General features: G+C 41.2%; 1 protein-coding gene across 1 annotated transcript in view; it reads left to right on the forward strand.

Moving 5' to 3' along the window:
* Nucleotides 1–26486, forward strand: part of dcbld2 (discoidin, CUB and LCCL domain containing 2) — a 124607-nt gene extending 98121 nt beyond the window's left edge. The window contains exons 8-15 of the mRNA XM_072585428.1: nucleotides 2849–3064; nucleotides 6785–6909; nucleotides 8280–8436; nucleotides 11773–11892; nucleotides 13837–13930; nucleotides 14360–14409; nucleotides 16315–16452; nucleotides 20883–26486. Coding sequence (XP_072441529.1) covers nucleotides 2849–3064; nucleotides 6785–6909; nucleotides 8280–8436; nucleotides 11773–11892; nucleotides 13837–13930; nucleotides 14360–14409; nucleotides 16315–16452; nucleotides 20883–21331 — 1349 coding nt within the window. The 3' untranslated portion in view covers nucleotides 21332–26486. The remainder of the gene's footprint in view (nucleotides 1–2848; nucleotides 3065–6784; nucleotides 6910–8279; nucleotides 8437–11772; nucleotides 11893–13836; nucleotides 13931–14359; nucleotides 14410–16314; nucleotides 16453–20882) is intronic.
* Nucleotides 26487–27629: the final 1143 nt, after the last annotated feature.

Genomic DNA, 27629 nt, shown 5'->3' on the forward strand with positions numbered 1-27629 from the left:
CAGTGTCTGGATTGACAAAGTGAGTTACTCGCTCAGAAATGCCCAGCCTCTGACTTGTATAGAAATCACACACTTTTTGTGGCTAGCTTCTGGTCAGTCATAACCCCCAGGATGTTGATATGGATGATTGAGCAGTTAAACATGCTTCTAAATGTCAAGAGGTTCTATTTAGTTGGAGATGGTCATTGCCTGACACCTGTGTTGAGATTGTGGTGCTGGAAAAGCATGGCAGGTCAGGCAGCATCCAAGGAGCAGGAGAATCAACGTTTCGGGCAGATGCCCTTCATCAAGAATGCCTGACACCTGACTGACACAAATGCTATTTGCCCCTTGTCAGCTTAAACAAGGTTATTGTCCAAGCCTTGCTGTATTCGGGCACAAACAACTTAAGTATGAGGTATCGTGAATGGTGCTGAATATTGCGCAGTCATCAAGTATACCCAGTTCTGACCATGTGATTATTGAATCAGCTAAAGGTGGTTGGTCCTGGGACATTACCCCAAGGAATTAAGGGCTCCTGTGACACTGTGATGGTGCCCCTACCTCTGAGCTGGGAGACTTGGATTCAAGTCCCACCTGTTCCAGAGGTGTGTAATAACATCTCTGAATTGGTTGATTAGAATTATTTACCTTGAGGAACTTCGGCAGAGATGTTCTGGAGCAAAGTTGATTACTGATTACTGTGTTTGTTGTTGCTGGACATCAAAGCGATTGCAAGTGTCATCAGCAACAATATCAGCTGGTACTTAATTAGCAGCAAGGTGCTGTACTGGTTAGAAGTGGGATGTTCATTGTTAATTGCCTTCAGTTTGTTGTCATTACTTTGATGTTGTAGTGGTCTGAAGTGCGCAGTAAGACCTAAGCAATGTTCAGGCTCGGGTGGTCAATGTCATGTGGAGATAAATTGTCCTCCAGCTCTATGGTTGCCTGTTGAAATTTGTCTCCATCCTGTCAGCATGATGATATAAGAGCTACTGCCCTGAGTGGAAGATCTAAAACTGAGACCTTTCACATCCTTGCATGAGACCTGGCTGTGTGATCAGCACCACTTTGTTTGTCAACTGTCTAGAACACAGAACGTAGAAAAGTACAGCACAGAACAGGCCTTTTGGCCCACGATGTTGTGCCAAGGATTATTCCTAATGTAAAGTAAAATAACTTAACCTATGCACCCCTCAATTCACTGCTGTCCATGTGCATGTCCATCAGTCGCTTAAATGTCCCTAATGACTCTTCTTCCATTCCATGCATTCACAACTCTTTGCGTAAAGGTTCTATACCCCTCTATACCTTTATCCTGTTATCATAAAACTATGACCCTCTCGTGCCAGTAAATCCTGCCCTGGGTAAAAGTCTCTGGCGATTGACTCTATCCATGCCTCTCATTACCTTGTATACTTTGATCAGGTCCCTCCTTCTCTCCAGAGAGAAAAGTCCGAGCTTAGTCAACCTCTCTTCATAAGGCAAGCCCTCCAGTCCAGGCAGCATCTTGGTAAACCTTCTTTGCACCCTCTCCAAAGTCTGTATCTTTCCTACAGTGGGGCGACCAGAACTGGACACAATATTCCAAGTGTGGTCTCACCAGGGACTTGTAGAGCTGTAGCAAAACCTCTCGGCTCTTAAACTCGATCCCCCATTAATGAAAGCTAAAATAGCTTGTGCTTTCTTAACAACCCTATCCACTTGGGTGGCAACTTTTGAGGGATCTATGTACTTGAACACCAAGATTCCTCTGTTCCTCTGAACGTCATAGTCCAACCCAGCCAAGATGACATGCCTCTCATTGTCAGTGTTTAATATCAAACTGATGGAAAGCTCTTCAATCTTGATTACAGCCATGCAAAAGCCAAACTCACCCCCACAAACATCCACAACCTTTGATTTGTAGATCACTGTTTGATGATGGATCACTCTGCACGGGATTTGCAAAAGATGTTCACACCATTTTCAACATCATCTACATGTTTAAAATGGTAAGGGAGTCCTCCAGTGACCTCCCCTGTGCTATCCACATGGACAGGTGACTGGAGTATGTGCAGCACTTCCTGTTAGCCACCTCTCTCAAGAAAGTACCATTGATGAAAAAGTCCAGCACAAGACAGTGTGTCTTTGATAACAGAAGCCTCAAAGTCCATGAAGTCTTGGTCAATAAGAGTGAATTGACCACCTTCCTCTGCTGCATTAGGATCATTGAGAGCAATGCTAACTTCAAATCTTGAGGATCATATAGGACGACAGCTAGACCAGCACAAATCTCCTTCATGGAATTGCATCTAGCAGCATAGAAGCTCTACTCTTAGTGAACCGACTCTGATGGACAGGCTAATATTTGGTGCCTGATAACCTCTTCCGTCAGCACTGTGCTGGCCAACAATCAAAGGATTGCCTTCTGGGGTCAACCCAGAGAAAGTGGACTGCAGTGTTTCAGAAGGCAGCTCACCACCACCTTCACATGCTCAAGGGCAACAAGGAGCAGGAAATAAAGTGCTAGCCAGCGACGCCCACATTCCACAAATTAATTTTTAAAAGTTCAGAGAGAATGCTGTCGCTATTCCATCATTGTTGCTCAATACAAACTCTCTGTACCAACCTCGAAAAACACTGCAGGTATACCAATGCTATATGGCTCCCAGCACTTCAAGAAGGGAGCTCACCACCATCCTAAATCTCATGTCTCATCATGAAATTAAAAGAAACAGATAATACTGAAAATAAAAATTCTCACCTGATACGCTGCAAGCTACTGATCTTTACTTTATTTTTTTTTTAAATTGTGTGGTTTTACTCTCTGTATGTACTTGACAGTTAACAGTCTGATAATTTCAGATGTTTGCTCTATGATCTATAGGTTGCTATGGAACCCTGGGAATGGAGTCTGGTGTCATAGGCGATAGCCAAATTAATGCATCCTCTGTACTACAATGGCATGACCCTTCGGGACAGTTTCACGTTTGGGGACCAGAAAAGGCTCGCCTGAAAAAACCTGGTTCACCCTGGGCTGCATTTCACACTGATGAACCACAGTGGCTACAAATAGACTTGAAGAAAGAGAAAAAAATAACCGGTAACTTGACTGTCTGAAACTTGTCATTGGAAGCGATTGATTTTATATGTAGACCGATTAAAAGTTTCAGGTTGGTCATCATGGTGTTGGGAGCCTTGTGGCACATGCTTTCCTTATTTTATCTGGTAGCGCTTAGCCTTTACTCTGTGTGGGGAGCCTGGCTGCAAAGAGTGACACCTGGAGTCTGGTTCCTTTATATTTTGCTGGTGTGGAGGATAGGTTTATAGGGAAGGATCTCAAGGTTGGGTTTTTAAAACCGGTTGTTCTAACAGCCTAGATCTCAACCCACTTTGCAGCGGACTCAATTTCTGATGGTGGGAACTATCAGAACTGAATACATCTATCTCATATATGTATGAGCTTAACTTAAATGTTAATTTAGAGCAGGACATAGTCAGCATTTCATTCCAGAAAATCATGGGGAGCTGGTCATCCATTGGAAATGGTCTCTGTTTAAAATGGGATTGCCATCTTCTGCAAAGCCCTTGGCTGAAATCTGTCTGTGTAGACCTTGTCACCTTTGCACTCCTCTCTCCTTGCACTTGCCTGTCTGAATCTCCTTATGTGACCCAGACTTAAGTTTTGTTTGATATTGTTTCTGTGAAGTGTCTTGGAAAGCCATGTGAAAGCTGCTACATAAGTGGCGGTTAGAGACAAAAACAACTGCAGAAACTGGGATCCAAGGTAGACAAACAGGAGGCTGGAAGAACACAGCAAGCCAGGCAGCATCAGGAGGTGGAGAAGCCAATGTTTCGGGTGCAGCCCTTCTTCAGGGCTGGGTGAAACACCAGCCAATGTTGTTGGGTTGCTAGATTACCACAAAATAGATTATGGTGTGCACACATTAATGATAAGGCTATGATTAAACAACTTGCAATATATAGAAAGGCATTCAGTGGCCTTTTGTAGAATGGCAAGGGAACAGAACTGCTGGGAGAAAAAAGGGATTGTAAAACTTGGGTTAAAGGAGTGGGTTTTAAGGAGGTCTCTAAAGGAATTGAGGGACCGGACATGTTAAGTTTGAATTCCAGCGTAGGAGTCTAGATGATTTTTTTTTCACATTTGGGTGTCCAGAGCCCTCCACAGTTAATGAAATACATGGTCAGTGCAATCTCTGTTCTGCAGACTGCCAACAGTGAGGCAAGTGGAAGGGGCTTTGAGTGAACCAGGTTTAAGAACCATCTGAAAATGCTAACATATTGTCTTGGGATGTACTTATTATCAAACCTTAAACTGACTGTAGATGTTTGCAGAATACTGTTGTAAGTATACAGATCAGGAATTTCTAATTAGTTTTACAAACTGAAATTATTGAACAATAGACATTTCTAGCGTGAATCGCAATGTTAATATACAAGTAATATGCAAGCAGTTATTGACCATCCCCAGTTATCCTTGAGAAGGTAGAAGTGAGTGGCATTCTCATGGTGTAAGTGTACCTGAAGTGCTATTAAGGAGAGCGTTGAGAATCTTAGCCCAGTGACAGTAAAAGATAGTTCCAAATCAGGATGATGTGTCTATGTATTTCCATGCGTTTACTATCCTCATTCTACTAATATCGCCTGAGTTTGGAAGATGCTGTTGAAGTAGCCTTGTTGAGTTGCTGCAGTGTGTCTTCCTGATGGTACACATTGTGGGGCAGCAGTGAGTGAGTGAATGTTTAAGACGATGGATGGGGTGTTACTCAAGCAGGCTCTTTGTCTTGGAGGTTTCGAACCTCTTGGAGCTGCGCTTAACCAGGCAAGTTGAAAGTATTCCAAAATACTGCTGACATGTTAGTTACTGCTGAAAATGTGTTGCTGGAAAAGCGCAGCAGGTCAGGCAGCATCCAAGGAGCAGGAGAATCGACGTTTCGGGCATGAGCCCTTCTTCAGGAATCCTGAAGAAGGGCTCATGCCCAAAACATCCATTCTCCTGCTCCTTGGATGCTGCCTGACCTGCTGCGCTTTTCCAGCAACACATTTTCAGTTCTGATCTCCAGCATCTGCAGTCCTCACTTTCTCCTGACGTGTTAGTTATCTTTGCTGGATAGGCTTTTAGACGTTGGGAATTGGGTTACTTGAGCAACAGCAACTGTCTTCACTTACAGGATCCATATCCCCTATTTCCTTCCTATTCATGTATTCGTTCAGTGCTACTTGAATGCTGCTATTGTCTGCTTCCACCACCACCTCTGACAGCACGTTCCAGGCACTCATCACCCTTTGTGTGAAAGACTGGCCTCATACTCTGTATTAAACTTCCCTCCTCGCACCTTGAACCTGTGTTCCCTAGTAATTGACCCCCTGCACCCTTGGAAAATGCCTCATATGTTCCATGCCAGCAAGATAGATCCCCATGACTGGAATCTTATAAACTCATATTAGGTCACTCCTCAACCTCTTGTGTTCCAGTGAAAACAATCCCAGTCTATCCAACCTTTCTTTATTGCTAAAATCCCGTACACCAGGCAACATCCTGGTAAACCTTTTCTGTACCCTGTCCAAAGCATCCACATCCTTCTGGTAGCATGGTGACCGGAACAAAAGCAACGTTCCAAGTGTGGCCTAACTAAAGTTCTATAAAGCTGCAGCATAACTTGTCTATCCTTATACTCAATGGCCTTTCCAGTGAAGGCAAGCATGCCATAGGCCTTTTTTACTACCTTTCCTACCTGTGCTGCCACCTTCAGTGAAGGACCTGTACTTGACGTTCCAAAATGCATCACCTCAAATTTGTCCGGATTAAACTCCATCTGCCATTTTTCTGCCCATGCCTCCAACTGACCTAAATCCTGTTGTATCCTTTGACAAATCTCCTCACTATCTGCAACTTCACCAATCTTTGTATCGTCCACAGAAATGATGATTTTTGTTTTTGTTTATGTCTATCCAACGCCAGTGCCAATGTATGTGAACTGCTTCTGTACAAGACACCTCACTATTTTCTTCTCTGTTACTTTTCTTAAGTTATTCAATTTATCAGTGAGAACATCCTGAGATTACGTTGGAAATGGACAAAAATAGGGTCTTTTCCTTTCTAGATATGCATTCCAATCCCCTCAATTACCAATATTTGTTGTATCCAGGAAATCCAATTAACTTGGGAACAGAGTTAATAACATTTCCTCTTGACGTTGTCAAATTAGCATAAAATGCAAGCCAGTGGCAAATACTTGGAATGGAGAGAATGGCTTTTAACAATGCAAATATGAATGTAAATATTTCTATTCCATGCTAATGAAATTTGGTATAATGAATGAATAAATTGAGATTCATGACCATTGCAGACACATCATGTCATTATAGATATGTTACAGAGGTCCCATTTAGAAGTTGAGCTGTTTGAATTTACAATGCATGTAGAGCATTTTGACAGCACTGACTGACTATTACCAAATTACTGACTACATTACTGATATATATGTACAAAGGGTTGATTCTTATTATCTGTTGTTTGTTTTATCAATAATGTTTAAGATCAAACTCTGCTGATCCTGTTTTCTTCTAATTCAAAAGGCTTTACTGAAATGTGGTGTTGATCATTCTCTACCCAGTTCCCAGTATTAGATAATGGTATCAAGACAGTGAGGGTAAAGGAATGACATTGCTATGAACTGGTTTGCTGCAAGTCAAAACATTTTCTAAAGTTTTTTTGCATCAGGGCCAACTGAGTCTCAGTAACTTTAACTGACTCCTACTTTTAGACTTTTATGTTTAAGTATGTTGTTTCTGTCCTCAGGTATAATTACTACAGGTTCCACCCTGGGTGAATATTCTTTTTATGTCTCTGCTTACAGAATCCTGTCCCGTCACGAGGGGCAGGATTGGAAGGTATATAAAGAAGCCAACAGTGACCTGGACATGGTTAGTACACTAAAGTGAGTTGCTGTTGGTAAAGCAAAGTTTTTTGATTTTTAAAAATCTCTGCAACAGCTCTCCACCATATTCAGTCCTAATGCTTAATATTTCTGAAATAGTTGTTTATGTCTTTTATTTGTGGGCTAATAAACATTGGGGTGTTTCAATAATACAAGTGCTGTTTAAATTTGACACATTGTAATATGTTTTGCTCTTTCAGGACTTTAAAGTGCAAGTGATATATTCCTGGTTGTGTGGGAACAGTAGTAATTTAGAGTGTTTGATTCTTGGTACTTTCCAATGGTATTGTTTATGTCAACATGTATCATTGCACATAAGAAAACAATGGGTGGACCCTTCTAAAATCTAAGTCACCAATGAGGTTTTAAAATTAGTAGGTGACTTACCAACAAATTGTGAGTACCTTCACTGCATTTTCCATTTGTTGACATGAATGGAAGGGAACTTCCAAGGCAATCTTTCTGACAAACCAGTCTTTTCCAATATATTATTACCAACTGGCCACATAGCTAATTTAGAATTTGGATGGCAGTTGCATTTTTGAATAGTAAATGGAAAACATGCAATTTTTGATAATCGTTGGGTGTGTGATCTCAGTATTTGTATTCATGTTTTGACCTCGATCACTTTCTGTGGCAGAGAATGCCACAGGTTCAGCCCTCTCTGGGTGAAGAAATTTCTCCTTACCCCTGTTCTAAATGGCCTACCCCCGATCCTGAGACTGTGACCCCTGGTTCTGGATACAGGAGAGCTGCTGATTACCCGGCTTGAAAGCTGGAAATTCCTCTGAGTCGGAATTTCTGGTGTTCAGGGACTCAGAGTAGCATTGAATGGTGCTGAAATTGCAGAATGGTTCGGCAGTCATTCCCCAGATAGTGAACGCATCTCCTGGTGAGAGCGACGAATTCCACTGCATATTTCACTCTGTGTCTGTAAAGATTCCGAGTCTGTACGAGAAAGTGATGTTCTGTTTAACTCTGAAATGATTTTCACATCTCAGGGCAACATCGGCATGCCTGATATACACATTTCTGGCATTTAGGGTTTTGAGTGACAACCAGTTTCCTGACTAGGAGTGAATAAAATAATGTCTCAACAGATGCTTCACCCAGGCTCGCTTTTGTCCTATAATTGGCTAAAATGTACAATGGAGGATGATTAAATGTGAGTGCCAACGACCCCTCCCCCACCTTCTGAAAACCTCTCCCCATCTTCTGATCCTCTCAACCAGGAAAGAGTATTGTCACAATAAAAAAAACTTAGAAGAAAGGTACAGTGGAACGACAATATTTTCATAAAGATGGATTTCATGGCGGGGACAAAAACCATGGTTTACTTTTTATTTATTTCTACAGATATTCCGAGGAAACTCAAACAACTACCAAGAAGTTCGGAACAACTTTATCCCACCCATTGTTGCCCGTTACATCCAGATTAATCCAGTAGAGTGGCACCAGAAGGCAGCACTGAAAGTAGAGTTATTAGGTTGCCAGCTATACCAACCTTCATTGGGTAAGACCTCTTAAATTATTAGGTGCCAAAGTGCATATACATAAATGCAGTGATTCAAAGTGGCTGAAAGCCACCACTTCCTGAATTAGGGATGGATAATAAAATTTATCATGCCATCAATGTTAAAATACCAGAAGGATTTTTTAAAAATTGTTCAACGGATGTGGGCGCTGCTGGGTAGGCCAGCATGTTGTGTCGAACATGATGCAAATTAAACTAATCCCTTCTGACTGCCCTAGGTCCGTATCCCAATAGTGCTTTGCAATGCAGTATATAATACCACGTGTGACCTGAGAGCTGTAACCATCAGCTTCCCTAATGCTGCCATTGTCAGGAGTATGTGGAAGCTGGATCCAGTGGGTCCAGCCTTATTCTGTGGATTCAGCACCAGCCTATTGACTGTAAAATCTTCACCCTATCGAAATATAGCTAGCAATGTAAGAGGTTTCGTTGGTAGAAGCTACTGAATTTGGGACCATGCATTTACGCAGCAAATACTTTTTTTGGTAATACCATAATGGGGACTACCTGAGCGGTCTAGTCAGAGGTTGAGGCCAAGATACCTGAAGAAAAATCGATAAATACCACACATATCAATGTTGTCCACACATCGCACTGGAACCTCCCAGGTTTTCCTCCTGTGGCACAGGTGAAAACATCAGTGTTGAACTGTGAAGGAGCTCCACTTATCTCTCTCGGCTTTGGTGGGTCAGCAAGATAGATCCCACGAAGGCACATATCATCGCTTGCCCCAGGCACCGTCAGTCGTGCTCTCTTCCAGCTTACTTCAGCCTTATTAACAATTTTCATGTCTGAATCAAGTCTTCTGCATTTATTGCAAGATGAATACTCTACACAGTGAAAACTGTAATATGTTTGACACATTTCCAGGGCTCTACTAGTTGTTTAGATTGAAGAACTCTTGAATGTGTGATCAGTAAATGCTTTCTCAATACTCCTTTTTTTTTAAAACAGTTTCATTCATGTGACACTCACTGATACATCTAAACTCTACCAAGCTGCACTTCTCTTTATTAACTAAGACTTGAGATTTGACTGTTGTCTCTTAAAAGTACAATCCAATGCCTTGATAAGGGTGATACAGGTACTGCCAGTGTGTACAATTCTTCTGCACTTAAGCCCTTCAACCCAGCTACATCCAGACAATTGTTGCATGCAGATGACAGTGCAGGAAGCATTCTCATTGTTGTTGTGTTAAATTGAGTCTGTGTTATAGAACATAGAACGTAGAACAGTACAGCACAGAGCAGGCCATTCAGCTCACGATGTTGTGCCAACCACTGATCCTCATGTATGCACCCTCAAATTTCTGTGACCATGTGCATGTCCAGTAGTCTCTTAAATGTCCCCAATGACCCTGCCTCCACAACTGCTGCTGGCAATGCATTCCATGCTCTCACAACTCTCTGTGTAAAGAACCTGCCTCTGACATCCCCTCTCTATACTTTCCTCCAACCAGCTTAAAACTATGACCCCTCATGTCAGTCATTTCTGCCCTGGGAAATAGTCTCTGGCTATCGACTCTATCTATGCCTCTCATTATCTTGTATACCTCAATTAGGTCCCCTTTCCTCCTCCTTTTCTCCAATGAAAAAAGTCCGAGCTCAGCCAACCTCTCCTCATAAGATAAGCCTTCCAGTCCAGGCAGCATCCTGGTAAACCTCCTCTGAACCCTCTCCAAAGCATCCACATCTTTCTTATAATAGGGTGACCAGAACTGGACGCAGTATTCCAAGTGCGGTCTAACCAAAGTTTTATAGAGCTGCAACAAGATCTCACGACTCTTAAACTCAATCCCCCTGTTAATGAAAGCCAAAACACCATATGCTTTCTTAACAATCCTGTCTATTTGGGTGGCCATTTTAAGGGATCTATGTACCTACACCCCAAGATCCCTCTATTCCTTCACACTGCCAAGAATCCTATCCTTAATCCTGTACTCAGCTTTCAAATTCGACCTTCCAAAATGCATCACCTCGCATTTATCCAGGTTGAACTCCATCTGCCACCTCTCAGCCTATCTCTGCATCCTGTCAATGTCCCGCTGCAGTCTACAGCAGCCCTCTATACTGTCAACGACACCTCCAACCTTTGTGTCATCTGCAAACCTGCTGACCCGTCTTTCAATCCCCTCATCCAAGTCATTAATAAAAATTACAAACAATAGAGGCCCAAGGACAGAGCCCTGTGGAACACCACTCATCACAGACTTCCAGGCAGAATATTTTCCTTCTACTACCACTCGCTGTCTTCTGTTGGCCAGCCAATTCTGTATCCAGACAGCTATGTTCCCCTGAATCCCATTCCTCCTGACCTTCTGAATGAGCCTACCATGGGGAACCTTATCAAATGCCTTGCTGAAGTCCATATACACCACATCTACAGCTCGACCCTCATCAACGTTTCTAGTCACATCCTCAAAGAACTCGATAGGGTTTGTGAGGCATGACCTGCCCCTCACAAAGCCGTGTTGACTGCATTTAATCAAGCCATGCTCTTCCAGATGGTCATAAATCCTATCCCTCAGAATCCTTTCTAACACCTTGCAGACGACAGACGTGAGACTTATGCTTATTGTTTCCCTTCTTTAGGAGTTATTCCTGGGGTGATTTAGAGAAGGTACAAAATTATATTGTCACATTACTGATTCCAGCTCATAGAAGAGAAGACTGGTCCTCCGAAACAAGCCATCGCAATATAAGACAGTAAGACATAGGAGCAGAAATTAGGTTATTCAGCCCATTGAGTCTGCTCTGCCATTCAATCGTGGCTGATAAGTTCCTCAAACCCATTCTCCTGCTTTTTCCCTGTAATTCTTGATCCCCTTGATACTCAAGAACTTATCTATCTCAGTCTTAAATATACTCAATGACCTGGCCTCCACAGCCTTCTGTGGCAATGAGTTCCATAGATTCCCCACTCTCTGGCTGAAGAGATTTCTCCTTATCTCCATTCTAAAAGGTCTTCCCTTTACTCTAAGGCTGTACCCTCGGGTCCTAGTATCTCCTACCAATGAAAATATTTTCCCAACATCTACTCTGTCCAGAATAAATTTCAATTACATCCCTCCTCATCCTCCTAAACTCCATCAAGTATAGATCCAGAGTCCTCAAACGTTCATCATATATTATGTTTTTCATTCATGGGACCATTCTCATGAACTTCCTCTGAACACGCTCCAGGGCCAGTACATCTATCCTGAAATATGGGGCCCAAAACTGCGCACAATACTCCAGATGTGGTCTGACTGCATGTAAAATATTTCCTGAGGTATTGACCAAAATTACATCCTGTTTCTTATGCTTGTTTTTGTAGCTCGAGCTCCATCTCAGTCTCTGCCTCCACTGCGCAGCACAGGAAATCCTCCAAAGTTTACCGAAACTACATTTACACCAGTACTCAAGAACAATTCAGTGACTCCTAAGGTAACCAAAGGTATGCCAAAACCATCTGTGAGGTCCTTTACTTACTGGAGCATTGGTAGTTATTCACCCACCAATATTAGTCAGCTGTATTACAGGAATGGGGGTCTTAATACATCCAGTTGGAAATATTACGAGAATATTAAGGACTTCTTTAAAAATCAAAATCATTTTAACTATACAGTGAGATACCTGCAATAACTATGTTATTATCTTGCCAAAAAGTGACGATTGTTATCAATTCTTAAACACTGACACAACTTCTCAGTGAAAAATGAATGGTGTGAGCATCACTAAGACAATATGCAAAGCTTGCTTTAATTAAGTCAAATCATAGAATTAGTGAAAGGGGCTTTGTAATCTATTGCCAGACACAGCATAGGAGAGCTATATAATACAATACAGTTGGAGAAAGATTTTCAATTTAACAGAAAAATGGTAAAATTGCGGATTGGGATCTATAACATTAAATTTTTTGAAACAAAAGTCAAATCTCATCCAATTAAAATCAGCACTCGATTTTTAAAATTGCATCAGTGCTACTGATTATAGAGTGTAATATTTCCTTTGCGTGTGATAAATAAAGCTGTAAGTTTTGTGATTTGCTGAAACAAAAGGAAATTACAAAATTCAGTTTTTGAAAATTCGGGAAGTACATGTGATTTAATTTGTTCAGCCGTCATAAGACATTGATTGAACTATAAAGGTAATTGAATTTACTTTTTTTTTTGCAAAATAAAACTTAATCTTTCTTTTCGTCCTTTAAACCTTCTGTCCTGAAGGTGGCGGTCTGTAGCTGGGTATGATTCCAACAGAATGGTGCTCCAGCCTTTCTTTGTGGTTGGTCTTTTATATATGAGTACTAACAATGATGGTCAGTTTGCCTTGTGGATCGTCACAGATGTTGGAACTGTAAACATTTCTGTGCTATTTGTGTCAGCATTCCCAGCTGAGATCAATTTACTCTAATGTCATACAAGGATTGAATTTGATTCCTTCCTTATCTAAATTCTTTGTTATCTTAGGACCTTATGATGCATTATTCTTGACCTACCAGTGGGACTTAATTTATAAATGCTCGGTAGTCCTGTTATGAATCCTCTGACCTGATTACCCAGCAGTTCAGAGTGGAATTCAGTTAGTTACCATTAAACCATCGCATTGACAGATTAAGTGTTTAAATACCTTTCGTTACAAAGCTCATAGCAGAATGATGACCCAGGGAATTCAATCAATTAAGAAAGTTACCTTTTTCTGTTATAGATCCCAAGTTGGCAATAGAATTACAGAAGTTCAAAAATAGAGTTAGCCATTGCATTGCGTTAGCTTAAGTTTGCTTCAGCCTATGATTTGTCTATTGATATAACAGCAAACTTTTCCCAAGGCATTCTGTGCCTCTGGTAATCAGCAAGCTAACATTTGAGCAACTTAAACTCTCTTTAAATCCTCTTTACAGTTTCTCCCATCTGCATTCTGTCAGCATGTCATATAATTTAAAACATGCTTCATAACAGAATCAGTTCTTCAGTTACCTATATGTGTATCCAGCTCACTTTTGATGAATAATTCACCTTCAGCTTGAAAGAGAAGTTAAAGATGATTGAAATAAACTGGAATAATTTTCTGGAGGACTTGCACGTTGGAATTATTATTACCATTCTAATTTATAAAGATGAAAAAAAAATTCAATATAAAATGTTAGCAAATACCTCTTGTATAATACCTTTAATACAAATACAACCAATATTATTGCACTGTAAGTGCGCTGTGAACTTTTGAGAGGATAAATGTTACTGTTCACTAGAGACGTTCGAAATGTTTGCAAACAAATTTCAGTTTCACATTTCAGATTTAAACACAGAAATATGAGATTACTGGCCTAATGGATCTTTTTTTTTCAAAACGTTAGTCTGTACTTGGCTTTAGCTGAACTGCAGCTGTTTTCAATGGGTTTCAGATGTGGCGTTGGCAGCCGTCCTGGTGCCTGTGTTAGTCATGGTGCTTACTAGCCTTATAGTGGTCCTTGTATGTGGCTGGCATTGGAGAAACAGGTGAGCAAATGGTCAGCCAAGGAGTCGGGAATTGCATAAACATTATATTCTTTCTGGAAAAAGAAATGTCCTTGTTTAAATTTTTGAAATATTATTCCCAATAATTTAATGATAAAGTGTAATTTATCTATTAAATCAGGCTTTTGTATATCAAATGGTTAACACTGACTTAATGAACTGCAGAAATGTGTAAGCAAAACTTGGAAGAGTTTTTTCATTCATTATCATTTATTAACTTATGCATTATGGGGGTTTGGGCAGTCACAGTTCTTTCTGAATATATAAATTCTTGATACTAAAAGCCTTTATTCCAGTTACACATTGTCTATGGGGTAATATGCAAGAAGTTACCATTTGGGTGCCATGCATTATCTATTAAGTATTACATCCCATCCATTCAACTACTAACTGAAGCCATTTCCATTGCAGAAAGAAGCCTGTAACAGGGCCATACAGCCTGCCCTACTGGGATCGAGTAGGTGAGTAACACTTTGGACCCTTTCGATCTGCTACCTCCAATTAGACACTTGGGAGTGTAGTTTAGCATCTCGACCAAAAGACTAATAAAACTGCACTCACCTAAGTTAAGTGTACAAGTCTGGGAACTGATCTCTGAATGTAAAATGGTCCGTTTGGCAGTGCTATCAAGCTGTGATGGTCACAAAATGGCAGCAAACCTGTGATTGAATGCAGTGTTTTGTAAAGCAAGATACTGCAGGTGCTGGAAATCTGAAATAAGCACAGGGAATACTCAACAAGTCTGACAGGATCCATGGCGTGAGAAAGAGAGTTAACGTTTCTGGTCAAGGACTTTCATCAAATCAGGAAAAATTATAGATGCAGCAAGTTGTAAGCAAATACGGCAGGAAAGGGCAAGGTGGAAGAATAAAAGGGAAGTTCTGTTTGGATGGAAGGCAAGATCTCTGAGCTATTCCTAAAAATTTAAAGGAAATCTCATGTCTCTAGCTTCTATAAAGTTTATCCGTATGATTTCCAGCATCACCTTTATTAAATCATGGAGCAAAATGCAAGCACCACAGAGCAAGCTCAGATGTTTATCAGGAAGTAGTGACCAGGACCCAGAGGGCACCAAGCCAGCTAACATGATTTTGTGGTTTAATGAGAGCTTTACGATTGAGTAACTATTTCAGAGATCTGTGTTGATGATTCTCCATATGCACAAATACAGTGCCATAGGGAAGCATGTCTGTTGCCAGCAAATGAATCACAGTTGGAAAATCCTGGAGTGATCCAGACCCCATTTACCGTTTCAAATGGAAGATGGGCTTTTAGATTAGATTACTTACAGTGTGGAAACAGGCCCTTCAGCCCAACAAGTCCACACCGACCCTCCAACGAGCAACCCACCCAGACCCATTCCCCTACATTTACCCCTTCACCTAACACTACGGGCAATTTAGCACGGCCAATTCACCTAACCTGCACATTTTTGGAGGAAACCGGAGCACCCAGAGGAAACCCACGCAGACACGGGGAGAATGTGTAAACTCCACACAGACAGTTGCCTGAGGCGGGAGTTGAACCCGGGTCTCTGGCGCTGTGAGGCAGCAGTGCTAACCACTGTGCCATCGTAGTAGCTTTTCTTCTCCTTAGTATTTTCTATTTCAATTTTTCTTTTTCCTGAAATTGATTGAACAAATGTGTACTGTGACACTGGTTGAAATGGTAGTCTGAGCAGATTTAATTGCAGTTCCTAAATGGAGAGTGGATAAATGCATGATGGGGAGGCAGGTGCAGTGCTAAAAGAGAAAGAGAGGAGTGAAACTAATTGCTCGGCTCTTCCAAAGAGCCTGCTCAGGAACAATAGGTCAGAATTGTAATGAAATTGTAATAGGTAACTCAGAAAGAGTTACTAGATGACCAAATAGATTCAGGAAGTGCTGGCATGAAAGTATGAAATAGCATTGCATCAGTATTTCTTGTTGGGAGAAAGAAATTTTCAATAGTTGGTGGGTTTGGCACAGAGCTATTCACTCTGCACTGATATAAGGTAAAACAATTTGCACCAATATGACTATCTGCTCTCGTGTTGGAATGCTGTTGGTTAACTAATCCAGAGATGTGTAGGGTAGGTGGATTGGACATACTAAATTGGCCATAGTGTCTAGGGATGTGCAGTTTAAGTGGATTAGCCATGGAAACTACAGGGATAGGGTAATGGGGTGGGTCTGGGTGCAGTGCTCTTCAGGGGGTAGGTGTGAACTTGATGGACTGAATATCCTGCTTCCACACTGAAGGGATTCTATGAACTATCCAAGTATCAGCATTGCTGATAACATTCCAAGAATGTAGATCTCCTCTTTAGCTCTTCTGCCCAGCGGTACTGTATGTGACGATTTAACTAACTGGGAATTGTGGCACAGGCTGGTGGAAGGGAATGAAGCAGTTTCTACCTGCGAAAAATGCTGAGCCTGATGACACCTCTATGCGCTACAGCAGCGGTGAGATGAGCCGGCTGAGAGCCCGGAATGCCAGCACAATGATCCAGACAGAACCTGCAGGTATGCATCAGTGGTTAACGTAGAGATTATTCGATTCTTAACAGCGGCAGTGACATGAAAACACTCAATGCAACACCGAATTAGTACAGTGGCTCTAACATACGTTTAGTTAACAGGAATTCATTATAACACGATTGATGAACTGGGGACACAGTTTCTAAAGTGTGAATTTTTAAAGGGTGTATTGGTTTTAACATGGCTTTGGCCCCATTAATTTGAATGGTGCTGCGATTTTCTTATATCATGGGATTGCATGGGAACTGAATTACTGTGTTTAGCAGAACCGACTGTGATATCTTTTTATGGTCACAGCTACAGAATAAATTGTTACAAAGATGAATGGTTGGGAAGGTTTCAAACAAGTTCTTTTCCACATCAAATGCTGTAAAACCAGCTAAATATGAAGTCTTTAGATGGCTTAATGTGCTGACCCTTCACGTGACCGTTATGATTGTTTAAAATTGATGCCTTTTGCTTGTTCTCATTACTGATTTTTTTTTATGTGTTTTCCTTTGCTTAAATAACTCCTTCAATAATTCTTCCATCTCACGGAGTGCTTGTTATTCATTCTTGGGATACTGGCATTGCTGGTCTTGCAAGCATTTGTTGCCTGTCCCAATTGCCCTGGAGAAAGTGGTTTGTGAGCTGCCATCTTGAATTACTGTAGTCCATGTCGCATAAGAACACATGCGATGCTGTTGGAAAGGGAGTTCTGGGATTTTGACCCAGTGACAGTGAAGGAATGATGATACATTTCCAAGTTAGGAGGGTGTGTGACTTGGAAAGTAACTTGCAAGAAATGGTGTTCCTATACTTCATCTACCTTTGTCCTTCTGAGAGGTAGTGGTTGTGGGTTTAGAAGGTTCTGTGAAAAGAGCTCTGGTGAGTTGCTGCAGTCCATCTACAAGGTGCACAGTCACAGAATTGAAGTTCCAACAAATATCTGTTAAATATTGGCAACAGAGCTCCTTCAGATTTGAATAGAGTTTGTGGGTGAATGGTTTTGATCTTGCCCAAAATGCTGGGTTGCATGCTGGCAAGTTGACTTATGGCACAGGGGAGAGAACAAAGTCAGTTCTCACTGAGAGTGAGGGTAAAGTCACCGTAGTCCTACCAGACCAAAGGGCTGCCCTTTCATTAGAGAGAGAGAGAGAGATAACTGGTGCTGGTTTAATGAGGGTCACCACACCTCAAGTGAGGGGTGGGTTTGAGAAGGAGATTCTTTCATGGTAACCTTAGTGCAGGAATTGAACCCACCTTGTTGGCATCTCTCACCAACCATCCAGCCACCTGAGCTAACTGACTCGCTAAGATTGTGTTTACTATCAAAAAGTAGTTGTTTTAAACTTGTCCTCCTTCCAGACCCCAGTAAATTGATTTTGCTAAGTAGTTCGAGACTATAACCTTCAGTTTATTTGCCTTCCTGAAGGTGGTCACTCCTGCTCTCCAATTTCCCAGTTGCTTCCATTCCTGCACTGTCCCTCCACCTTTTTTCAGTTCCCCCAGCCCAGCTCCCATTCTTTAAAGTTTTCTACTTCTAAGTTGCTACCTTTTAAACCTCTGGTGTTGGTTTTCTCTGCTGCCTACAGTTTAAAGCTTGGAGTGGGTTCCTGGGCTCCACCTCGTGACAGATTTTGGTTGGTGCAAGTAGTTCTGCCTCCACTGACCAGCTGCTGCCACTAGATGGTGTCTGGTCAGTTATAACTTCATCCGATGAATTTGTATTTTAACATTCATTTGTAGTAATTACAATTACATTGTGCTTATTTTAAAATGTATATTATTCTAAAAGAGTACTTCATTTGTGTAAGCATTTAAGAATGTAACATCATTTCAACTTGATGTCTTAAAGTTGTTTTCTGATGATAAAGATCCTGATGTACTGAACTAAAGTGTTTATTTTATACTTTGTAAATTACTTTAGTTTGCAATTTGTTTCAGCTAGAATGACACAGTATTTCTCTACTGTACTGTATGTACAGTATTTCAATTTATACATTTTCTTTCCAAGCAAATATGCCAGCATGAGCCTAACTCTGGCTTTAACATTGATTTGGTAATCAGTGCTTCAGTTAAAGTTGCTTCACTTCAGGTCGCAATTTTTAGGAGTGCAACCATAGATTTTAAAGTGAGGATTTCCTGCATCCACAGGTATGCCAATAGCCGTAGTAACAATGTCTAACTTACCAACGAAGTATCATGCAATAAACTGCACCCTCTTGTCACGAATTAACAAGTGGTTTTCCTCTAGCACCAGAAACCAAATGAACCTTACGATCTGGGCAACAAAAGGAGGGGTGGTGCAGCAATGTGGCAGTGAACTACCCCCAACCACTAGCTGGCAAAGCAGGGCTAACACCACCAGAGATCTGCCATGGGGTAGCTCTTCTCGTTTTTCCACATCTCTTTGTTCTCTCTGTTCAGTTGCTTGGCAGGGGGGCCTGGTCTTTTCAGTTTCAGTGGTCAGTCGGGAAAACAAAGTATGAGGTGGTTTCCCATGACCTTCCTTAAGTGTGCTTCAAGAAAGCACAAGAACTCTATCTAAAGAACCTCTGTCAACAGCCATTGTCTCTCAAGTCTAGCTCCTCTGCCATCACGACTGAAAACATGTTGGCTCTGCCTGAACATAATTCTTTACCTGGGCCTGGGGCAACTTACTAAAGGACAGGGAAGACCACCACTCCTAATTAATCAAGCATAGATATTTAAATATGAACACTCTATTTCCTTTTTGCCTATCCCTCCGAAATATTCAATATCCTTAAATGTTCAGATCACACTCTTGGTCATCCTGCATCCATGTCTCCATAATGACAATTAAATCCTACTCTTTTACTTGAATTAACGCTGCCAATTTACCTATCTTGTGAATGATGTGAGTATTCGGATAGTTTTGAATTCTGGCTTTTTAACAATTCTATTAATTTGATCCTGGATGATTCTCAGATTTGATTGTGCTGTTACCAACTTTAATAGGAGAGTTTCTACTTTCCATAATCAACTTTTATTGTATCAGAATTCCCTCTTAGGTTCCCATTTCCCTGAGAACTGCAACAGTGCGAGCAAATCCTCCTTGAATCCCAACCAACATAGAGTCATAGAGATGTACAACACGGAAACAGACCCTTCAGTCCAACCCATCCATGCCGACCAGATATCCCAACCCAATCTAGTCCCACCTGCCAGCACCTGGCCCATTTCCCTCAAAACCCTTCCTATTCATATACCCATCCAAATGCCTTTTAAATGTTGCAATTGTACCAGCCTCCACTACTTCCTCTAGCAGCTCATTCCATACACGTACCACTCTCTGTGTGAAAAAGTTGCCTATTGGGTCTCTTTTATATCTTTCCCCTCTCACCCTAAACCTATGCCCTCTAGTTCTAAACTCCCTGACCCCAGGGAAAACACTTTGCCTATTTACCCTATCCATGCCCCTCATAATTTTGTAAACCTCTATAAGGTCACCCCTCAACCTCTGACACTCCAGGGAAAACAGCCCCAGCCTGTTCAGCCTCTCCCTATAGCACAAATCCTCAACCCTGGCAACATCCTTGTAAATCTTTTCTGAACCCTTTCAAGTTTCACAACACCTTTCCGATAGGAAGGAGACCAGAATTGCATGCAATATTCCAACAGTGGCCTAACCAATGTCCTGTACAGCCGCAACATGACCTCCCAACTCCTGTACTCAATACTCTGACCAATAAAGGAAAGTATACCAAACGCCACCTTCACACATAGAAGTCTCAGTTCTGCTAAGCTGTAACCAAACTTGAGGGAGGTAATGGCCTACTGGTATTATTGCTAGACTAAACCTTAGTAATGTTCTGGGGACCTGGGTTTGAATCCTGGTGGTGGAATTTCAATTCAATAAATATTTGGAAGTAGGAATCTAATGATGACCATGAAACCATTGTTGATTTCACTATCAGGAAAAACCCATCTAGTTCACTAATGTGGTCTGGTTTACACATGACTCCAGACCCACAGCAATGTGGTCAACATTTAACTGCCCTCTGGGCAATTAGAGATGGGGAATAAATCCTGGCCTAGCCATGGCCACCCAGATCCTGTGAATGAATATTTTTTAAAAATTGTGAGCAGCAGTTTATTTCAAAATGACACTAAGGGGTGCTGGGTCTCTTGTCAATGTTGGTTTATTTGATTAGATTAGATTAGATTAGATTACTTACAGTGTGGAAACAGGCCCTTCGGCCCAACAAGTCCACACCAACCCGCCGAAGCGTTACCCACCCAGACCCATTCTCCTACATTATTTGGTAGCAATATCACAAGAAAAGATGTCATAGCAGAGACTGAGAATGGTATCTGCAGATTGTGAACTATTGTTACTTGGACAAAAGTGCAGAGAAGGTCATGCCACCCATCATTCCGAGGGATAATGGTCTGATTTTGTGTGTTTACAGAATATGCTCAGCCGCTTGTGGCAGGAGTAGCCGGAACCTTACGACAGGGATCCACTTTTAAGCCCGAAGAAGATCCAGAAGCAGGCTACAGTGAGCCGGATGGGGACGGTCACTATGATGCTCCTGTGTCAGAGATTTATCATGCGTACGCAGAACCCTTGCCAGTTTCGAGCCCCGAGTATGCCACTCCGATCATAATGGAAATTTCTGGTCATCCAACAGGAACCTTGGCATCAGCAGCAGCCTCCACCTTTAAATCAGTGGGGAGCACAGGGCCTTCAGTGGTGGGCAGTCTAAGCACATTATCGCCCATAACTGAGGGTGCTTCTTCGGGTCAGGCTGGCTACGATACACCAAAAGGAGTGGTAGTCCCAATGCCTGCAGAGGAACTTGGATACCAAGTACCAATTAGTGTACCACAGATATCAGCAACATCAGATGCTAAGTGAACTTCTGAAAGGAGACCACGTACAGAGGACATTTTTGGTGGGGAGAACAGAATGCATTGCTGCAGCGAAATAACTAATTGTCCAAAGCAAATGGATAGGCAAGCTGGGGCCATGAAGACTGCTAAGAAAGTATTGCCTGTTACCCTGGAATGGATTGAAGATGGATTCTTCTTGAATGTTGCCATTCAACTGCATGTGCCTGGAATGTAGAGGTTGATTCATACTGGTTTAATGTTTAATGTCACCTGGTACCAAAGGGTTAGATAATGCTCCACATTATGACAAAATGTTAATACTGGTCAGTTCATTGGCTTTAGCTCAGCTCATTTCCTGCCAGGACCTGTTCTACAATCTGCAGAAGAGACGCACCTCTCTCTTTGCTTACAATCAGGCGGGTGTTCAGCTGGAGAGGCAGGAGCCAGCACTCTGGGTGGGGGGAGGGGGGGTGGTTAACAGAGTTTAACACTGCTGTTTTTCTTAACAGAGCTGAGAGCCTGTTTAGGTGGCTTTTGATGCAAGCCCTGAAATTCCTCAGGGATTCTGTCAACCTCCTGCCCTGACCCATAGAGTAACAGTGCAAACAGCTGGCAAGAGCAATTTACTGAAAACAAAGGATGTTAGCGATCATAGTGGGTCACGCAACATCCATGGAGAAAGAACAAGCTAACACTTGGAATCGAAATCACCCTTCTTCAGAGCCACCTGGACTCAAAATATTCGCCTGACCCACTGTGATCTCCAGTATATGTTGTTTTCAGTACAGATTCCAGCCCCTGCAGTAATTTTGCTCCAACACTGTGTTTATTCAACGGCAGTTTATGATAATCTTCCAGATAGTCAGCGACTGTCAGTTTTCTCTAAAAATGCTGCAGCAAATTAAAATGAATCTTCATATCACACATTTGATGGTATAATAGTTTTCATTAATCTGTAGGTTGGGGTTTAACTTTCCAATGGAACACAGAGCAGCCATAATAGTTCTCTAACTGCTTCCTCAGACACTTGCTCAGTTAACGCAGAATTTTCCTTCAAAGGGCTTTAATGCAGGATGCGCACTATAGCTGTCTAGATATCCGCTGACTTATTTTCCAATGCCTTCATCCTCCTGAATGAGCTGGGAACAATAAGGGAACAGCTTTAAGCATTCCTTATACACAGTTATGTCTCTGCCATTGGAAGCCTGGCTTTAATGCTATTTTGGCTGTCATTACCATAATTTGAGAGAGGGGCGATTCTGCCACTAACGTAGGTAGGTTCTGTTCGAAACTTTTTGCTCTGATCAATGGAAAGTGGTCCAGCTTACATAGTTATTAAGTTTTATACAAGACAAAAAACAAAACTTGCAGCATAAGGCGGCACGGTGGCACAGTGGTTGGCACTGCTGCCTCGCAGTGTCAGAGACCCGGGTTCAATTCCCGCCTCAGGTGACTGACTGTGGAGTTTACACATTCTCCCTGTGTCTGCGTGGGTTTCCTCCGTGTGCTCCGGTTTCCTCCCACAGTCCAAAAAATGTCAGGTTAGGTGAATTGGCCGTGCTAATTTGCCCGTAGTGTTAGGTTAAGAGGTAAATGTAGGGGAATGGGTCTGGGTGGGTTGCGCTTCAGAAGGTCGGTGTGGACTTGTTGGGCCGAAGGGCCTGTTTCCACACTGTAAGTAACCTAATCTAATCTAATAGTTGAGGGTAACTTGTCTAACCAATACAAAACCCATTTACAGTCGCAGGGACTCCTTAGCCAACACTGCATTGTTGCTAAGTGACTAGGATATCCTGCCAGGCTGACCACCAATATTGACCAGAATTATCCACCATCTCTACACTGAATCAAAGTTAGGTAAATGTTCAGCCATTCAGCACCTGACACAGAACTTTGCTGAACAAAAGCACATACAGAGGGTCAGCATTTCCAAGTTTGACTCCTATCAAGTCAAACTCAATCTCAAGAGCAGAGTTGAGAAAAAAAAACTTTTCCTATTAATCATTTTATTTATTTTTGTCTGCATCTCAGCACCTATTCCTTCCACCTGCCTGCCAATAAGAATGCCCTTTTATACTGACAGTAAATGATGCTGTGAATCTATTCGCTATGCCAGCTTCTGATGGTAATTCGATCTCATGAGAAATACATCCAAATCCGAAAAGATATTGAACCAACCTGCATGTTTATTCATATTGAATTTTATATAAAACATTTGTCTACGTTCAGTGAGGAAGGAATCTGAAAAAAGACGTTTATTTTGTACTCTTGCCATTTGCAATTCCAATTTTATTATAAAAATGACTGTAATGGATCTCCATTTAATATTGCTGTCCCTTTGTTGTTCTTTGAGCAAAGCTGTCATGCATCACATTACACCTTAAATAAGATTGCTTATTTTCAGCCCAGCATGGTGTTTGTCATTAAAACCCCTGGTATGAGTCATTCTCTACAAGAATGTATTTTATTTTTGGTTGTCTTACCTCAGCATGTACTGTAGTCAATTTATTGTTTGTATATTTTGGTAGAATTTAGATCATATGCATAGAGCGGAAGAAATTTTTTTTGATGATCTGCTGATTTGCGATTGAAACGTTTATACATAGGTTATCGGGTGAAAGTAACTGATGGGTGAGAAACAAATGGCACCCTCCAGTCTCAATGGTGGCATTTACCTGGTTGAAACCAAACTGGTTCTCACATTACTGTGGTTCAAATAGTTCAGAGTGGGAAATTCATCCCACAGTCCTAAACTTGTGTTAAGCAGGATTGTTGCACATTTCATGATGCTATTGGGTTAAAGCCATTTATTTTGAAATGGAAAAAAAAAATCAAAGTTTATTTTGAATGTCCTCAATATCTGAGTTTCATTTAAATTTGACCTTTTTAAGATTTCATTAAACTTAATATATTATTAAATATATTCTTTGCCCATAAGAGAGTCTGTAAATGCAGAGGGTTAGACTTTTACAACAAACTTAGGAACTGCAGTTCTGGTGACGATCATTGGACTGAAATGTTAACTCTGCTTCTCCCTCCACCTGATTGGTTGTGTGTCTCCAGTTTTTATCCAGTTTTATACCACTGAGTACAAAGTAATAATAAACTTTAGGAGACACCCACTTGCTATTAGCGAGGTGCATTATTTGCTCCTTAATTATTTCATCCTAAAATTTAACATTTTTGACCAACTTAGAGGGTGATGATCAACAAATGCACAGTTGCTCAGAATAGCAGTTTGAGAAGGGGCACTGAACTCCTTGGAGTTGGATTTTATATTGGATTGTTTTGTTATTAAAAGGCAAACAGAGTGAATGGCTTTTTTTTTAGCCTGACTCTCTCAATCACTTAAAATTAAGTAGATTAAATGAGGTCACCCAAAAATTGCTCTCACTCAGTAAGGAGACCTGATTCATTTCTCTTTAACTCTTTATTTTAGTCATGTGCACATAATCTAAACCAACTATTCTCTCTTTAATATTTAATATATAATTATGGGGAGAATGTGGCTGTAATCTTTGCGCATTCAGACTCTGTAGCTGAAGCATGATGATTCTCAGAATCCATAGCCCGAGATTTGAAGGATGTACGTCTTAAAATTTCAAATTAATTTTAGTTTGCAAAATACAGTGTTGTAAAAGAAAACCTGGTTTAATGTGAGCATAACTGGAATGGCCCTGAGGTTAGAGTTGATGCTATTTTAAAATCAAGTGCTGGTGGGAATCAAAGCTTCAATTCAGAAGTATATTTGAGAATGACAAATATGTTGAAGCCTTTATCATTTCAGTATTGCTTCTGCAGTGAGGCACAGAAGTTGGGGGGAAATGGAAATTTCTTAAAAATGAAAACTGGACATAATTTAAAAATTTCCAGACACCCCCACTCACGGAGAAAAACACGGACAGTCCAATCCAAAACCACGTGTGACAACCAAAATTGAAACAGTTGTTTGGTCTAGCTTGGTCTTGAATAGCCCCATTCAAGGACAGAGTTTAGAAACAATATGGAAAGAAGCAAATCTGAAATAACACTGGGTGGCTCAGCTTGCTAGGATACTTTACCCATTGGGACTGAGGATATAGCAAAATAAAATGATATATGGGCAGTCTATGTTGTTTGCAAGGTACCTTTTTCTGATGAATTAAGAGTTCCTAAATTGTCACAGATGGTTAGAACTACTGTCATTTCAAGAGAAGCTTCTTTATTCTAATATGTTTTATGTATTTTACTGTAAGGAATAATATGTCTCTCAAAATGATTTATTTCTGTGAAATAATAGTTTGAGTTAGTATTTCCTCCACCATATTACACTGCAAGGTACAGTTGTTTTCATTAACATGTTTGCCAGCACAACAAAACGATTTCTTGTTTTAAAAATGTACTTTTTGAATTGTATCATGGGAAAAGGAGAGTCCGCTAGCAGCAATCTCTTAAAAATAGCTTTGGTGCTTCTCATTCCCCCACTTCAAAACGTAACCTTGTTTTTTCATCATCAGCATATCTCATCCCTTCTCAACTTCACCATTACTTAGAAGTCAGCTTTATGTGCTGATTTTAATTCAGTCATTTAAAGAGTGACAACAAACCAAAAAAAGAAAGGCTGAAGCTGACTTTAATCAGTCTGCGTTTGCCACATAAAATTTGAAGCAAACTAGAAGTTTACTTCGAACTCAAAATAGTCCTAAACCTGAGCACAAAAGCGGTTCAGTGCTAAAGGTCAATGTTTTTACCACCAAAGCTTGTTATGTGTGAATTGGTGGCATGAATCCCATGCAAAGTCACCTATCACCCTTTGTCAAGACCATTTCTTAAAATGCACCTCAATTTATTTTTGTGGTAATCAGTTTTTATGCTGGAACTGCAGACCCTGCTCCTAAATAGATTTCACAGTTGCAGCCCTGTCATCACATCAGTGAAATGAATAAATGATCTTTCTTCGTTTACCTGTTACAGTGCAAAATTTGCATCAAGTTTCCTGTGTTCATTTTGTATGTGTCAGCAAAAGTGCTTTATTGGATTTATTGTCGACAGTTCTACACAATGTAGAAGCCACTAATTTTGCTCCTTTTTACTTATAGTACTTTTTAAAATTATTTAGTGCGAGTACTGTACTGTCACAGTTAAAACAACTGTCGATTGAAGTGAAGTTCTATCTATAATAAAATAACACTGCTTTCTGGTGATTGGCTCATCATTTTACACCAGTCAGACAACAAAAGGGCAGTTTGCCTGCCAGTCATAAATAATAGTGGAAAACCATGCCCGTGGCTCAATTGCTAAATGTACTAAAAGAGCTTAGGATGGAGGAGCAGACGGAGGCTGTTCACCCATTGGGTCTGCTCCACCATTCAATGAGATCATGGCTGACCTAACATGTGGTACTTTCTCAAACACCTTATGGAAATACTGATATATTAGATCCACTGCCTCCCCTTTACCTGTCCTGTGTGTAACCTCCTTAAAGAATTGTAATAAATTTGCTTTACTAGATTATATTGTATTTTGAAATGTTCTACTCTTACATCCTTTGTAATAGATTCTAACATTTTCCTAATGGCATGCTATGCTTACTGGCCTATACTTACCTGTTTTTTGTCTCCTTCCCTTCTTGGAATGAGTTTTACATTGGCAGTTTTCCAGTCCTCCGGCACTTTTCTAGAACCTAAGGACTCTTGGATATTCAGGGTAGTGATTAACGGCTCCATTTCGGAATGGCAGGCAGTGACCAGTGGGGTACCGCAGGGATCCGTGCTGGGACCGCAGCTTTTTACATTATATGTAAATGATATAGAAGATGGTATCAGCAATAACATTAGCAAATTTGCTGATGATACAAAGCTGGGTGGTAGGGTGAAATGTGATGAGGATGTTAGGAGATTACAGGGTGACCTGGACAAGTCAGGTGAGTGGGCAGATGCATGGCAGATGCAGTTTAATGTGGATAAATGTCTGGTTATCCACTTTGGTGGCAAGAACAGGAAGGCAGATTACTACCTCAATGGTATCAAATTAGGTAAAGGGGCTGTTCAGAGAGATCTGGGTGTTCTTGTCCACCAGTCAATGAAGGCAAGCATGCAGGTACAGCAGGTCGTGAAGAAGGCTAATAGCATGCTGGCCTTCATAACAAGAGGAATTGAGTATAGAAGCAAAGAGGTGCTTCTGCAGCTGTACAGGGCCCTGGTGAGACCACACCTGGAGTACTGTGTGCAGTTCTGGTCTCCAAATTTGAGGAAAGACATTCTGGCTATTGAGGGAGTGCAGCGTAGGTTCACGAGGTCAATTCCTGGAATGGCAGGATTGCCTTACACGGAAAGACTGAAGCG

The sequence above is a fragment of the Chiloscyllium punctatum genome, chromosome 15, assembly GCF_047496795.1.
Source record: "Chiloscyllium punctatum isolate Juve2018m chromosome 15, sChiPun1.3, whole genome shotgun sequence".
NCBI lineage: Eukaryota > Metazoa > Chordata > Chondrichthyes > Orectolobiformes > Hemiscylliidae > Chiloscyllium > Chiloscyllium punctatum.